General features: G+C 36.4%; 1 protein-coding gene across 1 annotated transcript in view; it reads right to left on the reverse strand.

The window, feature by feature from the left end:
• The window catches only part of LOC149542172 (uncharacterized), a 120,715-nt gene extending 102,866 nt beyond the window's left edge, over nucleotides 1–17,849 (reverse strand). The window contains exon 1 of the mRNA XM_089797196.1: nucleotides 17,269–17,849. Coding sequence (XP_089653322.1) covers nucleotides 17,269–17,501 — 233 coding nt within the window. The 5' untranslated portion in view covers nucleotides 17,502–17,849. The remainder of the gene's footprint in view (nucleotides 1–17,268) is intronic.
• Between the last annotated feature and the right edge of the window lie 3,822 nt (nucleotides 17,850–21,671).

Here is a 21,671-nt window from a genome sequence, read left to right on the forward strand (position 1 = left end):
AAGATTAACCCTTCAATTTTTTTTGAAAATTAACTTTTTCCTTAGCTGGATGCACCATGCCATAGGTATAAGTTATAACTATAATCTTTACCTGTATGAAAATAAGGAAATCAAATTCAAAGTAGATTAGGCGATGCCTCAGGGCATAGATTACAAATTTCAAAAAGGTCAATTGTTTGTGTGCTGTTATCTGGAACATTTACTTCGACGATAAATGAATTGGCACTCATGGCATTAAAATCAACCTCTATTTCTAGGATATTTTCTTCCTAGGCTAGGATCTCCTACCTAAAGTTTTTTTATGCTGAGAAATGGAATTCAAAATCCAAAGTGAAAATAGAAAAGATTGATCATGCATGTCAAACATGCCTAACTAACTTTACAAAGAAAATATTCTCATACAATACCAAAATTATTGACAATAAGTATATTCTTTAATGCATGGAATGAAAAGACTGAACAACATCATGCGAGAAAATACAAAGAATAATAGCAGTATAATATGCATTGCCATCCACCTTTCTTTGCGTTCCTCCAAGCATGTGAGATGATATCTATAATGATCCTCTATGATCCGCTTGGCTGCAGTAGCCTTGAGTCTACTAAGGGGAGAGGCTAGCTTGCACGGAGGGCAGGGAGCTTTTCTCTCACTGTAACCCTCACTACACATCTTATTTATTCTCCGGCTATTACGAGATCTCCAAAGATTACAGACCATTGGATTGACTGAAATTATACAGGACCTACTCCTTATGCCTTACTTTAGGATCGCTGAAAGATGCATTTCTCCAATGTGACAAATGGTTGACTCTACTGAGCTGAAGTTTTTCGTCTAATCCAAATGTGTGTACACCTGTAGCAACATGACAATTGAAATGAGTTTCTGTTGTATAGAAACAGCAAGGAATGGTTTTATTATGGCCTCAATTTACTTGTCCCGTAAGCTCCCGCAATTTTAGAATAATTAGATGCATTGGGATTGCGTATGCATTATAGGTAGTTAAATATGGGCTGGGACTGTACATGAATTGTACGTGGTTGTCAAACTATGATGTATATATTTTACATATACCCAGAGTAAATTCATTTGCATACGAAACGTCGGAAGCATTGATGTATACATATTAAGCTCGGTATGAGTAACGCAGAATCCAGACATTGGGTAGCAATTTTACATGTAAATTTTGAACCACATTTTCTACGAAATTAGTGTTATCTTTATTGTAATTTGTAATTTAAAATACTAACGAATATATTGGACATTTTTTAACTAAAGTAATTAGTTTCAATCTATTAGAACTCAATATTTTTAGTTTTAGTTTTTTTAAAGGTATTACTTTTTTTCTAACATGTAAGAATTTTTTTTTGGATTTGACGAAATGCTATGTGCTTTATCTATTAGATTTTTGAAGCAATTTTTCCCATACACTATCTCATTATTGGGGATGAATGACCTTGAATTTATAAATTGGACTTTCTATATAATATTTTTATAATTTAAAATAAATAATTTTAAAATCTATAAAAATTTCGTAATTTTAAATTTTTATTTTATTATTTATACAAAAGTTATAAATAATTATTTTTATTTTTTTTAAAAATTAAAATTATTTATGATATTTAAATTATATGTGATTGAATATTATAGCTATATATTGAATATTTTTTTAGTAAGTGATAATTTTATTGATTGGTATAGTAAACGAGTACATTTTTCAAAACAAAATAGGCGTTAAAGCCTGGATATTCCTTTACATGCCCAAAAAACTTTGCAACCATCTAAGCACCTACCCATCGACACATCACCATCCCCAACACCACATAGAGAACCAAACACATTAGCCCTATTACACAAAATGGGCATGCTAACCAGAAACCACCCCCAAACACAGGCTTACACATTGAGCCCCCATTTTGCCAACATCTCCTCTCTGGCTTCATTAACCATAATCCTGCCAATAGTCTCCACCTTGCTCTCCTTTCTTCCCAACACTACCCGTGGCACCTCTCGAAGCATCTCCCCTACTTCTTGCTCTCAGATCCTGCTTGGTGTGTGCTTTCTTTTATACTTTCATTCCTTTGCCAACCGTCATTCATCCGCTTCCCACCTATCCATAAATGCCAACAATTCCATCGAAGCCATCATGGCTTCACTGACCCTTTGCACAATGGGTGTTCAAGCCACCAAAAAACAAAAAAGGTTGGAAGCATTCCACCGTCCCTTCAACACATCACCACCGCCCTTCTACTGTACAGAAACCTGTGCCTATCTTTGCCATGTCCAACCACCGCATTGCCCCAAGTCATCATTTGGGCTCAATACACAACTCCATTCGCAGCGCCTCCTCTTTGTCTTGAGCCAAAAAAAATGCCGAAGCACAAAATAGAGACAAGATGTCCATATTTGTGTGAGAACGAAAAATCTCCATTAATAAATTCCTCACCACATAGTTTACACAAAATGCGAATGAACTCTTCCTCCTCTATCCTAAACACCTCCCCCAACCTACACAACATAATTTCATTTCTAAAACCTGGTGTCTATTTTTTTTGCAGGTCTCCAAGTAGAAATTTGCCTCCATAGCTCACTCTGCAAATGTGGCTCACTTCACAAGTTATGACATGTAATGTGAAATGTGCTATGAATTTAAAGCCACCTACATCTAGAGAGTTCCACGAGCACAACACCCCAAACAATGAATGCCACAATGCATCATTTCATCGTCTTTCCATGTTGGCTAGAACAACTCACGTGCCCCGCCTCAAACTATCTCCATACAATGTCCTTCAATCATTTTGCACCGTCATTACTAAATCAATCCAAAGGAAAATGGGATTATAAAGACAATTTAGTAAAGTCTTCCACCAACTCGGCTTTTTCATTAAACTTAACTCCCACGTTGGCCATCTTGTTAGCAATAGAGTTCCCCTTGCATAGTGTATGAGAAACGTTGTAGTCTTCAAACCCCTCCAACAATTTTCTAATGCATCTAATGTGTTTGTTTAAGAACCATGTCTCCATTTTGCCCTTCACAATCCCACTGATTACAATTTGCAAGTCTACCTAAAGGTGAATTTTCTTGCACCCATTTCTTTTCACCATTTGAAGAGCAAAGATAGTGGCCAAACATTCGGCTACACTATTTGTCATTTCCGGAAGTGATTATGCTCCACTAGTTAGTATATTATCCTCTGCATCTAGGATGACACAACTGGCTTCACTCTCCCCAGGTTGCCTTTAGATGCACTATCGAACTGCACTTTGACCCATCCTTCAATCTTACCCTAAGTTTCAAGTCTTTCATCATCTCCTATAGAACAATCAACCCTTGAGAACCCCTAAACAGGCTTGAACCAAATCAAGGGCAAACTTAATTGAACTCTTGAATCATTCCTTGTGAAAGGAATTTTATAAACATTCACCTTTGCAACCACATTGCTCACCAATTCTAAGATTGCTCTTTCTAGTCTCTACGAGAACCAATCCTGATTTTCTTCCTTTTATTGAAAGATTATGTGGTTTCTCTCCTTCTAGAGCTCCCAAATGGCACCACCACCCAAATTGCGACACAAGTTGACAAACTTCTAATATCTTGCCAAGACTCCAACAAATCTTAAAACCTGTATAGTAGTGCACCTACCCACCCCAATTTTTTCAACACAAACTCCTAACATTGTCTTGAGAATTTGTAATTGAGGAGCAGATGATCAACGTTCTCCTCTGCCTCATGACATAAAAAGCATTTGAAAGGACCTGCAAAACCCAACCTCTGCAGTCTTTCGCCTATTAGAATGCGCCCCTTACCTGCCAACCATGTGAAAGCCCCTGCTTTGGGGAGACACACTCAATGTCAACAAATCCTAAGGGCCCACTTCTCTCTTACCTCCTCATTTTCTATCAACTTATATCCCAACTTAACTGCATATTCTCCACTCCAAGCACAGCACCATAAAATCTTGTCTTCCTCCTCACTCAAAACCACAACTCTTTGTTAAAAAAGAATCATTACTATGGAAAAAAAATTGAAAACCTTGAATTATTACCGCATTCATGTATTAGTGAAATGTGGCTTTATATACTTAAATGTGCAGGATAAAGCAACACATCAAATTTGCATCATTATATTGTACCATAAACTAAAGAAGACATTTACTTTCAAATAAAGGTATGGCATTTCGTGAGCCTTTTATATAAGTTATTGCGTGGAGCCTAAAGGCTATTGGGAGTAAGCCCATCCTTCACACGACCTGTGATGGCGGTTGAGATTGACTAACTTTCTATAGTGTCTGAGCTCTAAAGCACTATTGGAACTTCCACCTGATTGGAGTCGAAATTCAATAAATTGAAAAAGGCACCCTCCTAAACCAAAGTTACGAACAAAGAAATTAAATAATGCAACGACAAAACCGTTGCCATGGTTAAATAATCTCAAAGTTATTGAAACAACCGACATGATAAAAAATATTAACGAATGGTGACGAATGATTTAAGCTCCCATAGAATTAAATGTCTCCTACTTATCAACCATGAGATCGTTAAAGTGTGTTGTGGGCTAATGGTTGTCAAACCCATCTACAAAGAGGTCAGTGTAGACATGTTGATGTAACAAGGAAAGTGCTAATATACTAAACCCTTTTCTGTGGAATTTGGATTCAATTACACTAATAAAATGAATCAACTAGTTAAAGAGTTCTATGGAAATGAATTATTAAAATGTTTATTTTTGGTTCGCTTAAACAAAAGGATGGACGCTTTTCATTCCATCTAAACCTTAAAATTTTTAATTCCAAATTTGGTCATTGTCAAGTCCCTTCTACCACTTGTTGTGTGCTAACCTGACATATGTTTGTGATAACTTATGTGCATGTTGTTGTGTTTAAGGACAATTATTACTAGTTTTGTAATCATCTAGACATTATTAGAAGAACATTCACATGAGAGCACCACTCCATAATCTTAGATCCCCCTCATTACATCATCATCTTAGGCATACTACATGTTTGCATGTTTTTGGTGTACGAATTGGTTACACAAGAGCTTAACTAAGGAGGACATGAACCTTGCTTAGTAAGTTCCCAATTTATGTTAACACACAATATGCTTCAAAATGAGATGAATCAACAATAATCATTTATTTTGAATATTTTCATTTTTGTGGGTCCAAGTTTGATTTTACACAGCAAATCATTTACTTTTTTAAATTTATTGGTACATGTGATTTCCCACAAGACCTAGGGTATGGGCTTTAAGGCTTTATTCTTCTATTATTAGGGTTTTCAAAATGGACTATTGGAGTGCATATTTTACTTTTTGAGTTTAATCAAGGTTTAGATCACCTCTACTTTATTGATGTCTTCTTCACCATTGTGTGCTTTGGTGAGTATTCTTATTTCTATCCTACCCTACCCACCCTTGATTTTGCCTCTTTCATATCATTGGCCTTCAAGGCTTGTGTGTTATTTTGATTCCAAGGTCTTATCAACATCCTCACATTTCTCTTAGAAGACATTACTATTTTAATCCTCCAATGGCCCAACTAAGTGAGAATGGTGTCTCTAATAATTTTGTTATGGCTAATGCAACTATTAGTACTATACTTAAACATTAAGTGTAAAAAAATCATTAAGGACAATCAAAGCAATATTTTTCATGAACTTTTCAGAAATACTCTTTTAAGATATGATAGAAGGGCATCGCATCCCCAAAAATTTCTAGCTATGTCCTTATATCAAAGATGTCTTAGGACACAAACAACTTGGGGACATTTCATTTGTGCTAACATTGTAAAACATACATGCTTTCAGAAAATTATTGGGTATAGAGACTAACTATTCACAAGAATGTTGGTGTTTGATAAAATGAAGATTTTTGTCTTCTAAGGATTTCATAATGTATATGTCAATATGATATATATATATATATATATATATATATATATAGACAGCCATTCCCTTTGTCATCCTTTCCTGTCCTCAAAAATGGCCTCTAAAAAGCTTGCTTCTGAATCACATCTACATGTCCCCGTGTCTAAAAAACTTGGTTGGACATAGCTTTTTGAAGACATCTCTTATTGTTTCTTTCCAAAAACGTTTGTGTCAAAGTTAAAAAGACTATTTTAAGATAAGATAGGTTTATTAATGTCCAACAAGAGACCATGAGGGTCTAAGAGACTGAAAAACATATAGCAAGGCAACAACCTGCAATGGGAGCACCAAACGGTGTCCATGGAAAGAACTAACAAGAAAGCAAAAGAACAAAGCCAAAGAAGACTAAATACTCCTCATAGACGAGAAGTAGACCTGAACCGAAGGATATGATCCAAGGTGAGGTAGTGTCCCAAACCATATCGAGGAGCAACTAGAGGAAGGGTGAAGATGCCAAGTGCACCGTCTGCGAGGCCTCACAGATCTGGTGTGGCCCGAAGAAGGGTTGGTGACCGCTTCTTTCCCCACGTAGGCGACCCAAGCGTGAAGGAGGAGGTGATGAACTAGTTTAAGGTCTACCTTGACACGCACAAAATCTCCAAAATATGATTACAAAACTGCATGGTCTTCTACAAATAGAGAGCAATACATCGTTGATCAGTGTATCTAAAGCAAGAAGAGAGGGACCTGCACTATTTGAATAAGCAATAAAATCTCCTAGTGATAACATAGTAGATAGGCCATCGAAAGATAAAATAGATCTTTGTTTCCACCTCCCCTAGGGAGCAGAGACGACAAATCCTATCTTCCCTATCAATGATGCAGGAGCATCCAAAGGTATAAGGGCAATCCTGTGTCACCCAAAAAAAAAAAGTACTTAGACTTAGTTTCTGTTTCATGTCTTTACATTTTTGGATACCCATTTGGCTCAAATAAAGGTTCCAACTCTCATAGTTCAACTCTCAGTGCGTTTGAAAATCCCGAAAAAAATAGGAGCATGTATTTGGGCCATCATTTTGGTGACCTAGAAGGTGTGAATTGGCCAAATGAATGTAATTGTGATTTAGAGCATTCCAAAAAAAGAATCAAGTCAAAAGGCCCCACGATTTGAAAGTTATTGCAGTTTTTCGAGTTTTGGAGACCTCCTAAGAATGCTTCAAAGTCAGGTTTAGGGCATTAAATGACCTCGAAAAGGGTCGAAAAATGGGAGACGAGCGAAGCTTGTCCATAGGGCTATAGAGCGTTTTGAGAGCTTTCCGAAAATGTAAACGGTTCGTCAATCGGAGCTACGGTTCAAAAGTTATGCCTCCCGGAAGTTCGACTACCGTTTTTGGATTCTTCTAGATTTGCACCGACTTCTAACACAGCTTCTGGAACCTTCTATTTTGTCGGTGGATGCCTACTAGCACTTTCTAGAATGTACTCCTAGTCCTTAACCCTCCGGGGTCTATTTAAGGAGATTTTTGGCATTGTAAAAGGCAGTTCGGAGTGGAGATTGAGAGGAGGTGCTAAAAGAAGAAATTATCTCCAGATTTATGCTATTGTAAGCCCTTAGGGCATGTTCTGAAGTTTATTTTCTCTGTACTATTTGTACTAGCTTATTTTCTCAGTTAATATAATTTTCCCTTTCTGTTGGTTCCATTCTATTCTTGGGTCGTGTCCCCATCAAGTGGTATTAGAGCCGGTTTTCCTGAGTGTGTAGACAGAGCGCCGACTGTGAGGCAGTTTGCACCAGGACTGTGGTTGTGGGTTCGAGTTAGAAGATGCCCCCGCGAAGAGAGCGTGGTGGAAGGACCAGAGCTATTGATCCTGAGGAGGTTAGAGCCCTCCAGAGGCAGGTACAAGCATTGCAAAAGGAGCTTCGTAGAGGAGCAAATGTTGCCACAGGTGACAATAGTGAGGATGACAATGAAGAGGAAGTAATGGGACCAGAAGAGGAAGTTGACGGGGAAGTTCTGAATCCTGTAGAGGAAAGGCTTTTTAGGGCCATTACTAAGTTTGGGAAAAGACCTACAATTGAAGTGGGTATATTTTCAGGAAATCTGAAACCAGATGAGTTGATCGATTGGATCAATGAACTGGAAGAATACTTTGAGTATGAGGATATAAGGGACCCAGATAGGGTTAAGTTTGCAAAGGCCAAACTGAAAGGCCATGCCAAAATTTGGTGGCAAGAGGTTCAACTGGAAAGACTTAGAAGAGGAAAGGAGAAGATCACAAGATGGGATCGCATGGCGGACAAATTGAAGAAGCAGTTCATTCCTGTGGACTACGAGCTTGATCTGTTTAAGAAGATGCATGGGTTAAAGCAAGCAGGAAGATCAGTCCAAGAATATACAGAGGAGTTTTACCGACTCTTGATTAGAGCGGGGCATGCAGAAGCAAATAAGGAGAAGGTTGCTCATTATATCAGTGGGTTGCGACCTAGCATCCAGGAAGAAGTAAGTCTGGTAAGAATGACCAGCGTTGAAGAGGCATACCAGTTTGCCCTACGAGTTGAAGAGAAGCTAAATAAAAGGTTTGAAGGAAGACAAAGAGGGCGCGGTCAAGGAGGAAGGGGAAGCGGTAGATCATCTGGAGGCCGCAATGAAACCCAAAAGAAAAATGAAGATGTGAGTACTAGCAAAAACCAGAGGAATGAGGGTTTCAACCGCTCCCATGATCAAGACTTTGGAAATCAAAGAGGAAGAGGTAGAGGACGTGGACAAGGAAGAGGAGGCTTCCGTGGAACCTGTTTCCATTGCAATGAAGAAGGTCATCGTGCCTTTGAATGCCCTCAACGAGAAGGAAGGACAGATAGGAGAGCAGAGGGCCAAGCTAGGGTTGCTCATGTGAATGAAGATGCACAATCATCACATTCAGAGGATGCAGAAAGAGGAGAGACCTTGGTAAATGAAAGAGTCCTACTAAGTGGTGAGAATGAACCAGGACAACGGAGGAGTCTGTTCCGTACCAGATGCAAGTGTGAGGATAAATGTTGTGATGTGATCATTGATGGTGGTAGCACTGATAACTTGGTATCAGAAGAGATGGTCTCTAAGCTGAAGCTCAAGAGGGAGAAACATCCTCAGCCCTATCGGATTTCTTGGGTAAAAGATGATCATAAGGTCCTGGTAAGTGAACAATGTTTAATAAAATTCAAAATTGGGAGTTACCATGATGAAGTTCTCTGTGATGTTATTTCGATAGATGTTTGCCATCTATTGTTGGGTAGACCATGGCAGTTTGATAGACATGCAATACATGATGGACATGCAAACACATACTCTCTGACAAAGGATGGAGTTCGCCACAAATTGAAGCCCATGAAAAAGGAAGGTGAAAAGGTATGTAGCAGTGCTAGGATTTGTCTTGTTGATGGAAGGAAGTTTTTAGATGGCATGAAACATCAGCATATGTGCTATGCTTTGATTCCTAGGAAAGATAAAGAAGGTGGTAGTGAAATACCATTTGAAGTTTCAGATTTACTAGGGGAATTTGGAGATATTATCTCTGATAATGTTCCAGATGGATTGCCACCAGTAAGGCAAATCAGTCATCAGATAGATCTGATTTCAGGAGCTAGTTTGCCTAACAAGGCTGCTCACAGGATGACTCCTACTGAAACAGAGGAGCTAAATAGACAGGTTCAGGAGTTGTTGAGGAAGGGCTTGATTCGAGAGAGCCTGAGTCCATGTGCAGTACCTGAAGTACTTGCACCAAAGAAGGATGGAGAGTGGAGGATGTGAACAGATTCTCGAGCTATAAATAGGATAACCATCAAGTACCGGTTTCCTTTACCAAGGATGGATGATCTTATGGACTGCTTGAGTGGAGCTCAGTACTTCACAAAGATAGATCTGAAGAGTGGCTATCATCAGATACGGATTCGAGAAGGAGATGAGTGGAAAACAGCCTTCAAGACCAAGGAGGGTCTTTATGAGTGGTTAGGCATGCCCTTTGGATTGACGAACGCCCCAAGCACCTTCATGCGGCTCATGAATGAGGTACTTAAGAAGTTCTTGGGAAAATTTGTTATTGTTTATTTGGATGATATTTTAATTTTCAGCAAGACTTTGGAAGAACATTTACTGCATATTCGTAGTGTCCTTGAAAGGCTAAGGGAAGAGAAATTGTTAATTAATCTAAAGAAGTGTCTTTGCAAAAAGGGAGTTAGTTTATTTGGGGTTTGTTATATCACCTGAAGGTCTCAAAATGGATCCAGAGAAGGTAAAAGCCATCTTGGAATGGCCTACTCCAAGGTCTGCTACTGAGGTAAGATCATTTCATGGTCTAGTTAGTTTTTACAGGAAGTTTATTAAGAATTTCAGTGGCATATGTGCACCCCTAACTGATACAATAAGAGGGGATAGAAAAGAGTTCAAATGGACTGCAGCAGCTGCGAGAAGTTTTGAATTGCTGAAGAAGAAGGTGACAGAACAGCCTGTGTTGGCACTTCCAGATTTTAGAAAAGTGTTCCAAGTGGATTATGATGCTAGTGGCAGCGCTATTGGCGTTGTATTAAGCCAAGAAGGTAAGCCTATTGCATATTTTAGTGAGAAATTGAATGATGCAAAGAAGAAGTATTCTGTTTATGATCAAGAGTTCTATGCAATAGTTCAGGCCTTAAAGAAATGGAGGCATTATTTATTGCCAAAGGAATTTGTTTTGTATACTGATCATCAGGCATTACAGTACCTAAATAGCCAAGGTAAATTGAATCAGAGGCATATGAAGTGGGTAGAATTCTTGCAGAGTTATACATTTGTGTTGAAGCATAGAAGTGGAAAATCTAACAGGGTTGCAGATGCACTAAGTAGGAGACAGTTGTTGCTTACAACAATGCAGGTTGAAGTAGTTGGGTTTGATGAACTCAAGAATTTGTACCTCGAGGATCCTGATTTTGCTGAAGCATGGAAAGCTTGTAAAGAACCTGTTGCTATAGATAGAACCAAGTGGTTAGACTATTTGATTCAGGATGGCATGTTGTTCAAAGGTAGTCAATTGTGCATTCCAAGGAGTTCCATGAGGGAAAATCTGATTAAGGAGAAACACAATGGAGGGATGGCAGGACATTTTGGTAGGGATAAGACCATTGCCATTATTCGAGAACATTATTTTTGGCCTCAAATTACACAGGATGTGAAGAAGTTTGTACAGAGTTGCCAGGTTTGTCAAGTTGCTAAGGGGTTTAGCCAAAATACTGGCCTATATCAGCCATTGCCTGTTCCATCAAGGCCATGGGAGGACATAAGTATGGATTTTGTTCTTGGATTGCCAAGGACACAAAGGGGTAATGACTCAGTATTCGTGGTGGTTGATAGATTCTCCAAAATGGCACATTTTATTCCATGCCACAAAACTCATGATGTTGTCCATATTGCAGACTTGTTTTTCAAAGAGGTGGTAAGACTACATGGTCTTCCAAGGAGTATAGTTTCTGACAGAGATACTAAATTTGTGGGGTATTTCTGGAGGACATTGTGGAAGAAGTTGAGAACAGACCTAAAATTCAGTTCCACGCATCACCCACAGACTGATGGTCAAACAGAAGTGGTAAATAGAAGTTTGGGCAATTTGCTGAGATGTTTAGTTGGGTATAAGCCCAAGGGATGGGATTTGATTCTACCACAGGCAGAGTTTGCTTATAATAACTCTGTAAATAGGAGTACTGGAAAATCACCATTTCAAATTGTATATGGGAATAGCCCAAGGACTGCACCAGAATTGAGGAAGATAGAACAAGGGGAGAGGACAAGTGCTGAAGCTGAGGAATTTGCTGAACACATCAAGCGTCTACATGAGGAGGTTCAAGCACACATTATCAAGATGAATCAAGAGTATAAAGCTAGGGCTGATCAAAGGAGAAGACATAAGGAATTCCAAGTAGGGGATCTAGTCATGGTGCACTTACGAAAAAAAAGATTTCCAGTTGGTACTTACAACAAGCTGAAAATGAAGAAATTTGGCTCCTGCAAAGTTTTGAAGAAACATGACTCAAGAAATGCATATGAGGTGGAGCTGCCAAATGGTATTCACATTTCTCCCATTTTCAACATTGCAGATTTAACAGAGTATCATGATGATGGTGCAGATGAGGAGCTGGTTTTAGAGCCATGTCCAATTCCTGCTTCTAAGAAGGAGGAGATAGAAGACATTCTAGATCATCGTGTGGGTAGGAGTACCAGAAACAGGCAGTATGAAGAGTATTTGGTCAAATGGAAAGGACGACCAATCGAGGACTCAACTTGGATTTCAGCAGCTGAGATTTCCCATTTGGGATTTCCTCTACCATCCATAAAGTGACAGGGTCACTTTTCAATCTACCCTGGGTGTCTGATGCAGGAGCATCCAGAGGTATAAGGGCAATCCTGTGTCACCCAAAAAAAAAATGTACTTAGACTTAGTTTCTGTTTCATGTCTTTACATTTTTGGATACCCATTTGGCTCAAATAAAGGTTCCAACTCTCATAGTTCAACTATCAGTGCGTTTGAAAATCCCGAAAAAATAGGAGCATGTATTTGGGCCATCATTTTGGTGACCTAGAAGGTGTGAATTCGCCAGATGAATGTAATTGTGATTTAGAGCATTCCAGAAAAAGAATCAGGTCAAAAGGCCCCACGGTTTGAAAGTTATTGCAGTTTTTCGAGTTTTGGAGACCTCCTAAGAATGCTTCAAAGTCAGGTTTGAGGCATTAAATGACCTCGAAAAGGGTCAAAAAATGGGGGATGAGCGAAGCTGGTCCATAGGGCTATAGAGCTCTTCGAGAGCTTTCCGAAAATGTAAACAGTTCGTCAATCGGAGCTACGGTTCAAAAGTTATGCCTCCCGGAAGTTCGGCTACCGTTTCTGGATTCTTCTAGATTTGCACCGACTTCTAACACAGCTTCTGGAACCTTCTATTTTGTCGGTGGATGCCTACTAGCACTTTCTAGAATGTACTCCTAGTCCTTAACCCTCCGGGGTCTATTTAAGGAGATTTCTGGCATTGTAAAAGGCAGTTCGGAGTGGAGATTGAGAGGAGGTGCTAAAAGAAGAAATTGTCTCCAGATTTATGCTATTGTAAGCCCTTAGGGCATGTTCTGAAGTTTATTTTCTCTGTACTATTTGTACTAGCTTATTTTCTCAGTTAATATAATTTTCCCTTTCTGTTGGTTCCATTCTGTTCTTGGGTCGTGTCCCCATCAATCAATTTGGTGGTAAGCTCATATACGTAGCCAATCCAATGAGAACCCAAGTTCGTATTGGTCCCTCTACTAATCGAACTCGGGTGACTTTCTTAACCCTAAAAGTGGAAGTGAAAGGCTTATATTGGCTTCGAACACTCATTTGTTGAATCATGATTTAATTTTAATATTTTGAATCTTTGATGTTGAACTTGAAGTATATGATCGTATGATCACGATTCATAGTTCATAGTTTAAAGTTTATGGTGTTTATGTTGTTTAAATGATTAAATCATATGATTTTATGATACTATGTAACATGCTAATTTTATCTTATGTTTCTAGGCTTCATACATACATATATGTGTGTGTGTGTGTATATTCCTTTGTTTTTTACATGCTTTTGTATTGATAGATTTTGTAATTGCACCAAAAACTTGTACCCATGTACAGAGCATCAGTACCTAAGTACCTAGTATGCATACCTAAGTAACCAATATTTAGTGAAGAGCATCATAGCTAAGGACCTTGATTAGGACTTCTAATTCTTGTTTTACCTTTTTGTTTGTAAATCAGCTTGTTTATCAAGTTTAATTCAATATGTAATCAGTTTGATTTGATATAATATTGAGTAACAGAAAATTTTATCACTGTTAGAGTCGCGAATTTATCATTTGTAATTGCAATATGTCATTGTTATATGATTTATGATCTTGTGCATATTTAAAGTTTGTCTTTTCTATTATGCATCTAAACATTTAGCATATATTATTATTACAAACATAATGCAAATCTGAAACTGAAAAACAATATATTGCATCTACAAACTTTATTACTGTTTTTGTTTGGAAAATTCATTGTCATCATTTATATTTTCGAATTTTCTATTAAATATTAAATTATTAAAAATTTATGTACCCAAATACCCCGACCATAACTCAATCTGAAGTACCCAAGTGCCCCTGCAACCTTGATAGATTCATTTCCAATCCAGGCTGATAGTGCCTCTACTTCTTGCTAAATGCTTGCATATTTTGTATATTCTTATATTAGTTTGAATTTAATATAAATTGAAATCTTCTAATAAATTAGTTGAAAAAAGACCGTATCTGTGTCCATACAACTTCGATTTAAGTTCCTTCTCAACCACTGAAATTCATTCTTGGGCGTAAAAATTCATTGCTAAGCGTTTTTATCATTGGTAAGCATTCAAAAATCATTATCGGAAGTAAAAGAAAAATTATTGCCGGAAGTAAAATATTGTTGCTGGAAGTGCTTTTTTTGTTTGCATGATGCAAAAAGATATTGATCTTATTATTGAACGTAATTATCTGTTATTTGTGTGCTAAAATCAGATAAAAACTATTCTTGATGACCTGCTGTGTGAGAATTCATTTTATAAAAATTTCAGCGTGAAGTGCAATTTTGAGCAATAGTATGATTTCAAAACCAATGAATATAGTGCAAGGAGCGTGGATTAAAAGAAACTTTAAAATGTGTCAAGGGAATTTGTTCAAAGTTTTAGATACCCAACAAGCCAAATGATAGGTTAATAAAGCAAATGCTTTTAAGATGTTTATCATTTTGTTGGGTGAAGTTCATGGATATCTATCGATTTTTTAGTTGAAGACCAGCTCCATGGTGCATGAGAAAGTTGGTTACTGCAAATTTCGTTAAACTGGGCGGTTGTGGGTCACAATTTGGGTATACTTCAAAAATATAGTGTTTTACTATACAGTGATTATGTAAACGAGTACGTTATTAATAGAATGCTAAGAGTAAAACAGTACACTTAAGGAGGCCTTCTAAGATTTGAATGCTGCATTTGGCACTTAAAGTGTCACAGGTCTTATAAGAGATTGGAGGAAAAAGGAGGCAGAGAACAGCTATCATTCTCAGCTAACTTCCCCTTAAGTATGACACGCCACCTAAGAGCAGCATTAGTCTTATTGCTTGGGTTCCTTTGCGTTGTAAGGAGGTCATGAAGAGGGAAGAGGTTAAAGAAGTTCTAATTTGCAGATAGTTGAATTTGATTCAATCTGCAGTTACGAAGTGGTACCTACAGATTGAGTTTGTGTTACTTGGATGATGGTTGCGTTAATGTGAATTATAGAGTTTGTCTCAATTAGCAGTAGTATGCTTGAGGGTTATGAAGTAATACCTATAGATTGAGTTTGTGTTACTGAGATGGTGGTTGGGTTAATGTGAATAGAGTTTGTATCAATTAGCAGTAGTAGTATGCTTGAGGGTAATAGAAAATTTCAACCAAAATTTGGTTTGTTGATCGACAACAAAGACTTTATAAGATATTCATGTAATGTGAAAATGTGAAAATATTAAAATAGGAATATATTATTTTAAATTTTTTCTTTAAAAAAATTCTAAATAAGTTGAAGAACAACTACGAACTCAAATAAATAAGGAATCCTTATGGAAAACTGCCTAAGACAACAGCAAGGAAAGAACATTTTTATCTTAGATACCATACCCTTGGATTACAGTGCAAAATCTATAGTGATATTAAGGTAATAATTTTTATAGAGGATCACTGAAGATAATGAGGGTTTTCTGGATGGATTTTTTTTACATAAGAGAATTTAAAATATATACAGAAATTTAAAAGATTCATAATATATAAAGAAATTTAACAGATTCATAAGAAAATATGAATAATGCATGCTTATAGAAATTATAGCATCTTAATATAAAACTTTGTATTAAATAATTCAAATTGAAAGCTAACGTGAGAGTGGACTCAAATTTTATTTAAATTACTTTTATGAAACAGCCATAAGACCAGTTAATTTAAAGTTTAAAATAAGATCATTATATATTTAAAATAAAATAAAAATATGAAAAACATAAAAAAAATTCAAAATATGTCAAATTTATAATCATTTAAAAGATTATTGAATTTCTCAGCAGAATTGCCAGCAATATTAATTTAATATAATATATCTTTTTAAAATATTAGTTTAAGATTGTTCTATAAGAGTGTATTTGCTGACTGAGATGGAGAACTAAAATATAGAGTCTCTTACTCTTGAATTCCCTTGTGTTTGATACCTATGGACGACATATCGATAGTTGAATCTGGGCACACATTTGTTGAAGAGGTAAGTTCAACAAAAGCACGGAAATCTGGAAAAAAAAGACAAAAATTGAAGATCCATCTAGCAAAATGAAGGCACGATAGCTTGGATTTAGGCCTGTTGCTCTCAGAATTCTTTGTTTATCGTCTCATTTTTGGAAAAATAAATTGGAGCTAGGGTGTGTATAATGTTTACTTCAATAAAGCTGTTGATATTTTCGCCACTAGCATGTTGCTTAGTTGGATGAGGAAAACCCTATTATCAGGGAAGTGACTGAAACCATTGCGTTTGGGTTTGACAGTGCAATAATGAATGATCACTATTAAACCAATGCCCTGGATCGAATTCCCGTGCTGGTCAAGGGCAAGACCTTCTTGCGGTTACAAGTGCATACCATTCATGGCTTCATCAGTTAAGCTCGTCAGACTGGAACTACTAGTTACACCAGGACTAACATTTGATATTTGAGCCTCATAAGCTCAAATTAAAGAACAAAAAACGAACTTATGGTCAGCAGGGCTGTGACCAAGCAGCAGAGGAATGCAAAAGAGGCCCGTTCTAGGATATGAATCAGCGGCATTAATGCGACCAGATGTCTATGTTTAGATAGCAAAGTAGACTTGCTATTATATTAAAGCCAACTGAATTGACGATCACACTACCACCATACTTCAAAGTTCAAGATCGTTGTGTTCGTTGGACCCTGTTTGGGGAGCTTTTGTGGCCTAGCCCTCCGCTAATATTAACTGTGAGATTCTCGAGATCCAGTGGGATCCCAAAAATTCCATTAATTAACCAACATACACATTTCTTTTATTTCAATTGAAAGACCTAGCAGGAATTACTGGACTAGATCATTAACTGGAGCATCTCAGTGACAGATCTTAAGTTTTCAGGAAACGCGGGACTTAAAAATGCCTTTCCCATTAAAACATTTGTATGTAACATATTTGCTTCTACTAGTTTTAAGATCCTCGTTACAGCCACTTGAAAAGGAACAAAACCCCATAGAAAGCCAAAATGAATTGAAGCGTCAAAGCTACTCAATAGAATTCATTTACAACAAAAATTTCGACAAACGAGCGTAAAATCGAGAATTAACACACCTTTCTCGGCGATCCTGCAGATTCTTGAGATGATTCTTGTAATGGTTCTCAATAAACTGTTTGGCCGCGGCAACTTTCTGTCTCGTGACGGGAGACGAAACAGCAATATCACGGTTAATTGCAGCAGCCATGTCCACTCCCGAATGATCCCCATGCTGATCTGTACCAGACCGATCTTCGGCAATCTTCACAGTCTCAAAAGCCGCTCCTGATCTGCCGTCCTGTGCGTCCATTTTGCTCAGTAATCAGCCCTCCCTCAATCACTTCTCGACCATTCATTAAAAACTCTCACTTCCAGAAAAACTAACGGCCGTATTAACTTCAATTGCGAACTCCATACGCCTCAGCTTTAAATTCATGCCCACCGTAAGAACCAGTCGACTGAAGCATCCAAGGCAAATGACAGGTAGATCTTACAGATCCAAAAATATGCTTCCTAAACAAGAATAATAATGACAGTAATAATATAATCCGAAGCTTTCGCGAGGATTTCCATTATACCCAGCATTCAAATAAAATAATTTCGCGGCATACTTGTAAAGCAGCAAAATGTCGCCCCTCCGAATTTAGAAGAATGCGTTACTTTTAAGATTGGATTACCTATACGACTTTTAAAAACTTTTCCAGCACAATTCTTGTCTGGACAGCCTGTAGTTACCGAAAACCCTGCCCGAAGCTTCTTTTAACCCCACAAATCTGGCGTATGCGGTAGCACTACATGTACTGCTAGCACTCAAATTTTCATCCCTCAGCTTATCCAAAAAAATTCCATCAGGTCACTTCACACAAATGTACTTTTAAAATACAATTCAACTCCAATTTTTCTCTCTCCAATCCAATAAATTAATAAGCTTCCAACTACAATTAATGCACAGCCGGCAACAACAAAAGAAAACTCACATTATGTACTCGCAAAATCGTCGTGTATTGACGGTAACGGATCACAATTTAACATGTCACCTCCCTTTTGTCTTCATTTCCAGCTGTAAAATTTCCTACTAACGTTTTGCTGTTCATTTCTTAATCGTCGATTTCTGGGCTTAAAAAGTAAACCGCCACGTCAGAACACAGCTTAGCCGTCAAAACCCCGTAAAACCAACTTCATTACTTCGTAAAATATTAGCTCGAAGACTTTGCAGATCTCCGACACTAAGCAGACCAGAAGCTCGAGTCTCGTTGCATTTAAACTCCAAAATTTACACTATTTTTAGCCAATAGGCTTCCCCTTGGGATCGGGAAAGTTGTTCCCCAACGGAATTCTTTATACTACCACCGAAAAATATTTACTTGACACTGCAAAACCGCTCCACATTGTAGTTCTTTAATTTTCATCAAATTCCTTACACCTTACACCTGTTCTCGATTCAATATAGTGATACATTCTTCAGCATTTTTTCATGAAGAAGAAGCTTCTGCAATTAAATCTGCCGCACATTTATTTCTTCACTCTACTCCGCAATGGCCGCCGGTGGGCTGAGAGATGCAGGCTGTAACCTCTGAAATTCCTAATACGTACCAAAGCGATTAATGCCTCAAGCAGATTGAATTTCTCTGCAATGTCCGAGAGATTGTTCTTGCTTAATTGCAACACTCGGTAACAATTATATTTTGACTTTTTTCTTGTAAAGGAGAAAGTTTAAACATAAAAAGCTACGAAGAAAAATGCAATTTAGGTAATATTGTTAGGAGAAAGTTTAAACATAAAAAGCTATGAAAGAAAAATGAAATTGTAGGTGATATTGTTATTATAAAAATTTGATTATATAATTTTTGAGTCTTGATTCATTTTTATGAGTAATAGTTTTAAGGATTTATCTTATATAAAAATAGAAATTTTATTTCTAAGGAGGGCGGTCTAAATTTACTTTTTTGAAGAGGAAAAGTTAGGCAAAATTCTTGGTTTCTTTATAAAGATTCATTGTTATGTTCAAGTATCAACAAGAACATGAAAATGCCTTAAGGAATTTTGGTCTTGTGGATGTCACGAATATTTCACATTCATTTATTAATCTATGTCTGGTAATTTGGAATTGTTGTAGAGCTATTGTTTTGCAAGTATAGAGTGTTGTATTCTAACATTTCATTTTGTGTGTCATGTTATTGTCACTTGTTATCCCAGTAGTCTTCTTTTTCACTAATTATTTTTAATCTCACCAAGAATGAGATCATGCCATCACACCTCTTAAATAAACTATGAGGAACTACCCACAACTTCAAGTTGCTTATGCATGCATGTTTTTTTTTTTAAGTTAATTTTGATTAATAACTTTTAGAAATTTTGAAAAAATTTAAATGTACATTTGGAAGAAAAATATTTAAATATAATTAAGACTCTTCGTTTTAGTCTAATGTATTTGTTTATCATTATGCCTAGAGGGACATAATTGTTTTATTGAATTTTATTTAATCTTCTTTAATGAAATAATGCTTTACTCTTTTAACATGTCAATATTCTTTGAATTAATAATCAACTTCATTAATTTTATTTATTCCTCTCATAAGTAACCCATGTGTCACTTTTAAACTTTATTTTGCATTACTTTGGATAACCACCATAACTATTATATCCAAGATACATTAAATGACCTTAACAATTATTTCTAACTTTATTCATTCTTGTTTGGTGAACTAATTTGTTACTTCTTTTAAGATTTGATGTTCTCTAAGTCAATAATGTGAGATTAGACTTAATATTACATTTTTAAAATTCAAATTTTAAATTTAGTTGATTGACAAATAAATTTTAAATTGAGTTAATTGACATATTTATCCAGCATCCCATGAGGGATAGATCAATGAGGAAAATAAAACTTTCTTCATACTACATTAATAATCATTTTATACTAAACCTAGCTACATTGATTCACACATGGATGCTAAATTTTATTCAATTTATTAGATTAGATCAATCTTCAACCACTATCTTAAAATTAACGCTCTATACATAATTGTTTAAACTAGCAAATAGGTGTTCGATAATAAAATTATTTTTTAAAATATAATCTTTGATTATTAATAATTTTCAATTTAAATAACACAAATTTTTTTTGTTTGATCGGTAAATGGTTGGAACCTTATATTATATTAGATAATAATAATAAAATTACAAGATTACAAGATTCTTCGTTCTGACGAGCACTGGTAGGAAAGAACAAAGTAAGAAAACCTCTAGTCTAGCCTAGGACCAAAGTCTTGTATTATACATATAATAAAAGGGGCATACCCCAATGAGATAAAATATCAAAGTATCCTTATTATGTTTGGATAAAAGTTATGCAATGATTAGTACTTGAGGAAATAATACATGAGCACCAAAAAAAATGCATCCTTTGGTGAGGAGTAATAGACCTACTAAAAAGGAAAAGAACAGCAACAAAGGCTAACCACCAAAATGGGTTAAGCATTAATCAAATAAGAGGATAAAAGCATAGACCTGATTAGACTAGTCTTATTAGGGGGAAATGCTTCCAATTTCTCAGTCTAACAAGTGAGAAGATCCTAATTTCAGTGGGTTAGAGCAATACAGAATTAAACAATTAGAGTCCTCTCACAAAAATTAAGTTTTATCCTGTTGATGGTTTGTATTAAAGTTAATGTGTCTAATTTATTCTTTACTAGTTTTGAATTTTATTCTTATTAATGATTTTATTGTTAATAGTTGTTTTGATATGATGTTTATAGAGACTCCATAAAAGCCTCTACAACCTTTGAACATTACAAAATGATTATCTATTTCAAGGTAAAAGATGATAATGTCAGTCCTAAATTCATCCTCGTCATCTGTAGTTTTAGGATTCTACGTGCATGAATTACCAGTGTGTTAAGACTAAATTGATCTTAAAGGATATGGATAAAGAAAGGGCACAATTTGATCTTTAAATAATACATATTAAAGACCAAATATAGGCAAAAAAAAGGCAATACATAAAGAACCAATCCCGGGCCTATTGAATTTCGAAACAAGATTATATAAGACAAGGATTTCATATTAATATGAATAGAATTTACATAATAAAGCTTGTCATACTTTTTCATGTTCTGAAAGGGCCCTAGAGTATATATAATCTTATGGCTGCCTTAGTGGAATACAACAAGTCAACACCTATTATAGCTCTTAACTTTATAAATTCTATTAGTTGCCTAGGGAAAATGCAACAGTACAATACCTAAAAAACCCTAAGTATTAAAATAGAGATACTAGCCCATAATTATAGAGGGGTTGGGTGAAAAAACCAGAGCAGAGAAAAAATAACGAGTGGCTATCCCACGATCCTGGCTATACTTCTTGAGTCTGCTTCTTGAAGACCATAATGATCTCTATGGCTTCCTAGATATCTTTAGCCCTAGAGCAAGGTGGGAATTCATAAGTGTTCCTTGTTCCACTTGATTTGTCAAAGTTGGGA

The sequence above is a fragment of the Cupressus sempervirens genome, chromosome 8 (genome assembly GCF_028749045.1).
Source record: "Cupressus sempervirens isolate cs-2001-9-10 chromosome 8, ASM2874904v1, whole genome shotgun sequence".
In the NCBI taxonomy this organism is placed as follows: domain Eukaryota; kingdom Viridiplantae; phylum Streptophyta; class Pinopsida; order Cupressales; family Cupressaceae; genus Cupressus; species Cupressus sempervirens.